This window comes from Suricata suricatta, chromosome 10 (genome assembly GCF_006229205.1).
Source record: "Suricata suricatta isolate VVHF042 chromosome 10, meerkat_22Aug2017_6uvM2_HiC, whole genome shotgun sequence".
Classification (NCBI taxonomy): domain Eukaryota; kingdom Metazoa; phylum Chordata; class Mammalia; order Carnivora; family Herpestidae; genus Suricata; species Suricata suricatta.
This window is the reverse complement of record NC_043709.1, coordinates 109,738,829-109,747,094: the sequence shown is the minus strand read 5'-3', so window position 1 is coordinate 109,747,094 and position 8,266 is coordinate 109,738,829. Positions and strand designations below refer to the sequence as shown.

Below are 8,266 nucleotides of genomic sequence, written 5' to 3'. Positions count from 1 at the left end.
AGATGGAGCATAATTACTAAAACCAAAGACAGGGATGCCTGGGTGGCTCAGTTGGTTAAGCACTGGACTTCTGAATTCAGCTCAGGTCATGATCTCACAATTCATGGGATTGAGCCCCATGTTGAACTCTGTACTGACAGTGTGAAGACTGCTTGGGATTCTCTCTCTCCCTCTCTTTTTCACCCTCTCTCACTCATGCGCTCTCTCTCTCTCTCTCTCTCTCTCTCTCTCTCTCTCAAAATAAAAAAAATAAACAAAAACAAAGACAATCTAGATTGGGCAGCTTTACAATAATTAAGTCATGATATTTGTGAAAGTAATATGGGCTATAGCATCACATGACTGAACATTAGCAGACCTATTTTAGCGCTCCAGTTTTTCTCCAACAGATGTAATTAGAAGAACTGATTCACATGAATTGATTATTATATAAGCAGGGAGGCAATGAGAAATGCCCTTGATTGAGTGCATATTGGGTTAAACACTAGGAGCATAAAAAGTGTGTGGTGGATAAATTTATAACATATTTAGAGTCATAATTTTCCTCCTTCACAATATCATCCCATTGCTTTAAGTCTCTAAAAAATATTCTATGTTGCTTGGAATTCTCTGAGTTATTTTTTAAAAATATAACATTATACATATGTATATACAATTTGCCAATTTTAAAATTTAATCAATAGTTATTAATATATTCATATATATATCATATTTGGATAATAGCCACCAAAGCCAATTTTACAACCTACTTAAGAACTCTTCTAATTAAATTTCAGGGAGATATAGAAAGGTGATTCATATAGTTTTATTCCTTATCCTATGTTTGTGCTATCATATTACATGTTATACAGATAAACGTTAAAGATATTTTCAAAACTGCTATATAATAATTTATGACATTCCATAACTTTTAAAAAACCTGAGGGGAACCTGGGAGATTCAGTCTGTTGATTATTTGACCCTTGATTTTGGTTCAGATCTTGACTGAGCTCTCCAGTGTCAGTGCAGAGCCTGCTTTGGATTTTCTCCCTCTCTCTGGCCCACCCTCACTTACATGAGCACATGCTTATTCTCGCTCTCTCTCTCTCTTTCTCAAAATCAATAAATATTTGGGAAAACATAAAGAAAAGCAATTATATACTTATACTGATGTATTAACTTCCTTATTTACAACCTGGTTCTTTTCATTGATTTCTGAACATTCAAGTTAGCATCCACTGCTATTTTCTTAACTCCAATTCATCCTCATTCTTACTATTGCCTTTGTACTGCTCTTGTGAAATATGCCTAAATGTTAGTGGCTCAAAAATGCATTTTATGCCTCTTGTTTTATACAAGTGCCTTTTAAGTTAAGAGAAGAAAAGAGATCAATATTCATTTATGTAGCAATTCTAGAAATACTGCAAGCCACACCTTTTGTTTGTTCTATTTTTTTAGTTACTTTTTGTAGATTCAATTTATTATGTAAGATCACTTTTAGCAGCAAGACGTTTCTTTAGTATTTCTTATAAAGTGAATCTGCCAGCAGTGATTTCTCTCAATTTTTATTTATTTGGGAATCTGTTTCACTTCCAATTTTTTTACGTCTTTTATGTTGAGAGACAGAGACAGAGAGCAAGCAGTGGAGGGGCAGAGAAAGAGTGAGACACAGAATCCGAAGCAGGCTCCAGGCTCCAAGCTGTCAGCACAGAGCCCGGCATGGGGCCAAACCCACAGACTGTGATTTCATGACCTGAGTCGAAGTCGGACACTCAACCAACGGAGCCACCCAAGCGCCCCTCACTTTCAACTTTGAAAGACAGTTTGCCCAATATGAAATTCCTGTTTGACAAATTTTTCTTTCTGTATTTTAATATCCCATCATGGTACCTTCTGGCCTCCATAGTTTCTGATACTATGTCAGCTGTTAATCTTACTGGGAAGGGTTCTCTTTTACATTATCAGTTGATTTTCTCTTGCTTCTTTCAAGATTTTCTCTTTCTCTTTAAACATTCTTACTGTGATAGGTCTAATTGTAGATTTTTTTGGTATTTGGTATTCTCAGATTTCATTGAGCTTTGATGAAGAGTAAGTTTTTTTGAATAGTTTTCAAAGTTTTCAGCCATCTTCTTCATAAATTTTTACTGCTCCGTTCCCTTGCTTCTCCCCATTAGTATTCCCATTACTCTGAGTTTACAGTTTCTTTCTTCACACCAACCAAATCTCTTGAAGCCCTCTGGCAGTTTCTCTTTATTTTATTTATTGTGACTTTCATCTCCAGAATTTGCATTTAGTTCTTCTATATTAATTTTTATCTCTTTGTTGATATTGCCTACTTGATGAAAGATTTTCATATCTTTCTGTTCTTAAAGCATGATTTCTTCTAATTTTTTAAAAACTTTTTTTAATGTTTGTTTATTTATTGAGAGAGGAGAGTGAGAATCCCAAACAAACTCCAAGCTGACAGCATGAAGCCTGAAGCAGGGCTCCATCTCAGGAACCATGAGCTCATGACCCGAGGTAAAATCATAAGGTGAATGTCCAACTGACTGAGCCACCCACATGTCCCTCTTTGAACATATTTATAAAACCTTCTTTATAAAAATTGTCTGCTAAGTCCACATTTAAGATTCTCACAAGCATTTCTTCTTACTTGGGTTATAATTTACTATTTCTTGCATGTCTTATAATTATCATTATTATTACTAATAGGTGAACATTTTACAGTTTTAGATCTATCCTAACGAGTCTGGATTCTGATTTCCACTTCTTTCTGGAGCTGTTTAGTGTGCTTGTTTGTTTGTTTATGTATTTAGATGTTACAGTGATTTAGCAGGAGTTAAAAAAATCGCTGATGTGTGAAACCTTCACAATGTTCCTCAGAAAGTGCATCCCTGGGCATGCATATAGTCACCTCTTTAGGTCAGGGGTTTGTACTCTACTTGAAGGTCTCTTTTCTTTTTTTCTCTCTTAAGGTATCTTCTTCTTTCAGTGTCAAAGATCAAAGAGAGGTGTGTCTAAAACTGTTACTCCAGGTGTAAACTCTGTTCTATAATCTCTGAATTATATAGGATAACTAAGAACTCTTCTTGCTGCAGCTAAGATATTATAAATTTGCCTGACATTTTCATCACATAGAAGGAACTGATAACCAATGAAATACCTATTTGTTATCTACTTTGTTGTATCACATTCCTCAAATGGCCTTCCTACATTTTCAAATTCAGGGGGGGCAAGTTCTAAGTCAGAAATAGTGAGTAGAATATAATTAGACATATTTGTACCATAACAATGGTCTTGTGGATTACATTCTAAATAAATACATCCTATAATGATACCTAGCTTGTTTGACATTCATACTTAATACAAGAGTTCAACTAATTTAAGAAATTCATGAAAACTTTTGCCCATATAATAATAAACAAGAGATACCTCTGTTATTAAAAATTCATACTTAATTAAACTCTGGAGAAGATAAATCAACCTAAAACATTAGATTTTTAAAATTCTTGTTCTTACCAGGGAGAACTTCTGATTGTGTCTTGAATTGTCCCTTTTTGATACCTCTTCCCATCGCATCTGTCAAATGTTCTACATTAGTCCCTATAGAAATTAACATATTTCAAATCACTTTGTATAGTAATCATCTACATAAAAGTGTGTGTGTGTGCATGTGTGTATGTGTAGAACTAAATAATTAGCGATTCATTATTGTTAACATAGAAAGGAGTTATACTGAAAATATCTGCATTGGGATATCACAAAACCTTAAATTAGAACAGATAGAACAATTACATGAGCCATGTTACATTGAAGTTAGAGGTGTCTAATGCTATCCAGGGAATGACAAATTTGATGTAATATCTTATGCTACATAATTCCTTAACTATGATTTTTCTATGCCAATTTATCTGACAAAAATCAAAATCATCCCAGAGAATTTATGACCATGGTATATCTTCCAAGTTTACACTAAAACCATACTCATTCTGTAGAGATGTACCTGGTGAGGCAGAACATTATATTTGTTTCACAGGACAGCTATAAACCACAGACTTCTTAGTCATAGAAACTAGCCATGAGTCATAAGTTCTTTGACTAGCTCAGGAAAATTTTAATTCCCTTTTAGGTTATGTAATTGTAAATCATGTAGGCATCAGTGATGGAAAGAATAATAAGATATAAGAATAATAAAATATAAGATAATAATGTATAATAATAATCAGATATTCATTGGACCAAGAGGTTCTCTGAGGTTCCTTTAGCATGTGGACCTGTGGCTTGCAAGGAGGAAATGGTAAAATTTGCATCACTCTCAGGAATCTGATTAGGACCATTTCCATTTGATTTTTTTTATGGGACTTCAACTTTGCCATAATTAACTAAGTTCAGTGATTTAGAAAAGACATTAAAGTTATTAAAAAGGGGTTTCATACTGAAAACAGGATGATTAGTATTGGTGACTTAAAGTCTACTGCTCGGCCAAAAAGTTTAGTGGTAGACGTTGGGTCTAATAGAACACATAAATACAGTTTTTAATCCTCTCATAATGCTGACACTGTAAAGCAGAAACTTTGCTTTAAAGAAATGGCTGAATTCAAGAATAAATATAAAAGGTAGCGTTATGATTCTGGCAGCTTACAGGTACCATTTCACATTCATACAGAGAGGGTAACATCCGGGGCATTATTAACAAAATAAATAAAAATGCATCAGATTAGGCAGAACAATTTTCAAAATGAATTAACAACATTTTCTGAAAGTAATATGAGCTATAGGGACACAAAACTGGGGAGCATTAAACATATATTTTAGCTGCTCTGGTCTTTCTCCAAAAGATAGAAGTAAAAAGAATGGAGTCATTTGATTCCATATTATTTCACTCAAATGTGGAAAAAAGAAAGAAAAGAGATGAGCATAGGGGAAGGGAAGGGGGGAAAATAAGATAAAAGCAGAGAGAGAGGCAATCCATTAGAAACTCTAAATGATAGAGAACACAGCGGGTTCTGGCCAGTGACAAGGGTGCAGAAATGGGCGAAATGGGTGACAGGCAGTAAGGAGGCACTTATGAGGAGGACTGGGTGTTAAAGGTAAGTGATGAATCAAGTTTACTCTTGAGACTAATACTACACTATATGTTAACTAACTTGAATTTAAATAAAATCTTGGAATAAAAAGAGAAGAATAGAGTCATTTGAATCAAAAAAGCAGAGGGTCCATAGTTAAGCAAGGAGGCAATCAGAATAGTTTTAAAGGAAAACTGGACTAAGCCCTGTGAATTAAATGGGACACACAATTTCTCTTCTTCAAAATACCCTCCTGTTACTTTAAATCTTTCAAAAATCTCTTATTATATGTATTTCGCTAAGCTCTTTCTAATAAAATATAGAACATACCATTCAATTTGCCCATTTAAAGTGACCCACTCACTGCTTTCCTTAAATATTATGTTCAGGAATTTTTACTGTTTAAGGTCAATTGCTTTTAGCCTAAGGAACTTTATTCTATATTTCTTAAAAGGTGGGTCTGCTATCAATCAATTCTTTTAATTTTTATTTATTTGGGACTCTAGCTATCTCACCTTCACCTTTGAAAGACAGTTTGGCTGAATATGATACTTGGTGACAGCTTTTAATTTCAGCAGTTTGAATATGCCATCCCACTACCCTCTGGCCTACACAGTCTCTGAAACTAAATTAGGTTTCAATCTAATCATGGATCTCTTTTACATGATGACTTGTTTTCCCTTTGTGGCATTCAAGATTTTCTGTCTTTGTTTTTCATCCTTTTTAGTGTAATGGGTCTGATTGTAGATTTCTCTGAGATTATTCTACTTCGATTTCATTGATCTTGGAGTGATATGAATGTTCAAATTCATATTTAACATTAAATATGTTTCAAAAATTTTACCATTACTCCTTCCAATACTTTTTATCCCCTCCTTTCTATTCTATTTCTACTATACCCATACTTTAAGTGAGGAGATTCTTTCTTCTGACCATTCAAATCTATTCTAGAGCTCTGCTGGTGGACTGTAAACTCAGGTATTATCATTTTAAGTATAATTGACTCTGTTCTATGTAAGCTTGAGACATACAGTAAGTTCATCCAACAGTTCTATACAGTATACAGTGCTCATCATCGAAAGTGTACTTTAATGTTTTCTCCAAATTTATATTTAAATTCTTAGTTAACATACAGTGTATTATTAGTTATTAGTATCTTTTTTATAATATCTATTTAATAAGATGTCATACAGTTTCCTTTCCTTTCCTTGGTTTCTATAATTCTTTTTATTTAAAAAAAGTTTTTAATGTTATATTTATTTTTGATACAGAGAGAGACAGAGCATGAGAGGGGGAGGGGCAGAGAGAGAAGGAGACACAGAACCGGAAGCAGGCTCCAGGCTCTGAGCTAGCTGCCATGCACAGAGCCTGACGCGGGGCTGGAACCCACGAACGTGAGATTTGACCTGAGCCGAAGTCAGAGGCTTAACCGACTGAGCCACCCAGGAGCCCCAATAATTCTTTTTATTTTAATTTTTAATGTTTTATTTATTTTTGATACAGAGTGAGACAGAGCATGAGAGGGCGAGGGGCAGAGGGAGAAGGAGACACTGAACCGGAAGCAGGCTCCAGGCTCTGAGCTAGCTGTCAACACTGAACCTGACGCGGGGCTCGGACTCACGAACATGAGATCTGACCTGAGCCGAAGTTGGAGGCTTAACCGACTGAGCCACCCAGGCGCCTCCTTTAATTCTTTAAAAAATTTTAATGTTTATTTATTGAGAGAGAGAGAGGGAGTGAGACAGAAAGTGAGCATGATCAGGAGAGGCACACAAAGAGTGAGAATCTCAAGCATGCTCCATGCTGTCAGCACAGAGCCTGATGCAGGGATTGATTACACAAACTATGAGATCATGACCAGAGCTGAAATCAAAAGTCAGATGTTTAACCATCAGAGTCACCCAGCTGTACTCTTTAATTCTTTAAAAATATTTATAACAGTTTTATAGTATCCTACATTTAAGATAATCACAATAAAAATTTTATGGTCTGTTTTTTTCCTGTGTATATTTCATGGTTAACTTTTTCTTTGCATGTTTTATATTTTCTTTTTGGTAAACCTGGATGTTTTAGACAAATTGTAGCAAACTGGACACTTGGAGGTCCCCTTGGAGGCCTGTCCTTATTGTTTGCCTCATTATTTATAAATCAGATTAGACTATTTTTATTGTACTGATGTCTCCTTCCCTGAAATGTGAGCTTCTAATGTTGCTTCTCTGAGAGCATGGACTTGGACATACACACAGTCACCTTTGGATGACAGTTACTTAAAAGGGGTCCCTTTGACCATTTCTTTCTCTTGTTTCTCAGATGGATTCTCTTCCTTGTTGGTATTATACAAGGATTGATAGGAAGTGTGTGAAATACTATTCTACTGGGATAAGAGGCAGTATTATAAGCTATAAACTCATAACAAAAGTTTATTTCACCTGAGATATTATAAATTTGCTTGAATATTTGATCATATAGAATGAATTAGTGACAAATGAAATAAATATCTGTTAAATTCCTCTTCTTATCAATTTCATAAGCCAGAATTTCTGCTTTTGTAAATATAAAGCAACTTTCCTATGTAGCCTAAAAAAGGAAAGTGAATAGAACAGAACTTGAAATGTTTCCATCAAGCATATTCTAAGCTTCATTTTAGCATGATATTTTAATGAATCATATTTTAATGGATGAGTTCTAAAATCTGTAACATGTGACTAATTGTTCATTTATAGTAACTGCTATAATTTCACTAATTATAGGAGAGACTTTACAAAGACATTTTATCATGTAGTAATAGCACATAGATTCAATAGTCTTTAAACTGTTTAAACCAAATTTAAACTTCAGAGGAAATAAATAAACCTTAAATAGACTTGAAATACTTTTGTTCTTACCAGGATGGCTCTTTGACTCTGTTTTGATTTCTCTCTTTACTATACCTCTTCCAATAGTATCTATGAGGTGTTCTCTATCAGTGTCTATAGAAATAAACAGTTCCAAAACACTTTGTAAGGTAAATGTTAACACATACGTTTGTGTGCCTAGTGCTCTTCTAATTAGCATTTCTTATTATAGGAGGAGAATTATAGTGAAATGTCTGGGTTGCAGAAACATAATACCTTAGAATCCAAAGAGCTAGTAGTGATCATGTAAGCCCCATCATACTGAAGCATAGAAACGCTTAGTGATTGACAAAGATGGCATATCTGGATAATGACAAAATTGATGCT

The 8,266-nt window shown here is 34.4% G+C and overlaps 1 protein-coding gene across 4 annotated transcripts in view; it reads right to left on the bottom strand.

Moving 5' to 3' along the window:
* LOC115304275 (coiled-coil domain-containing protein 7-like) overlaps window positions 1-8,266 on the bottom strand; it is a 200,917-nt gene that overhangs the window by 71,335 nt on the left and 121,316 nt on the right. For 3 of the 4 annotated variants that reach the window (XM_029954403.1, XM_029954405.1, XM_029954406.1), the window contains exons 10-11: window positions 7,931-8,014; window positions 3,499-3,582 (exon numbers count right to left, since the gene is read on the bottom strand). In XM_029954403.1, coding sequence (XP_029810263.1) covers window positions 3,499-3,582; window positions 7,931-8,014 — 168 coding nt within the window. The remainder of the gene's footprint in view (window positions 1-3,498; window positions 3,583-7,930; window positions 8,015-8,266) is intronic. The other variant, XM_029954404.1, reaches the window with a different exon arrangement.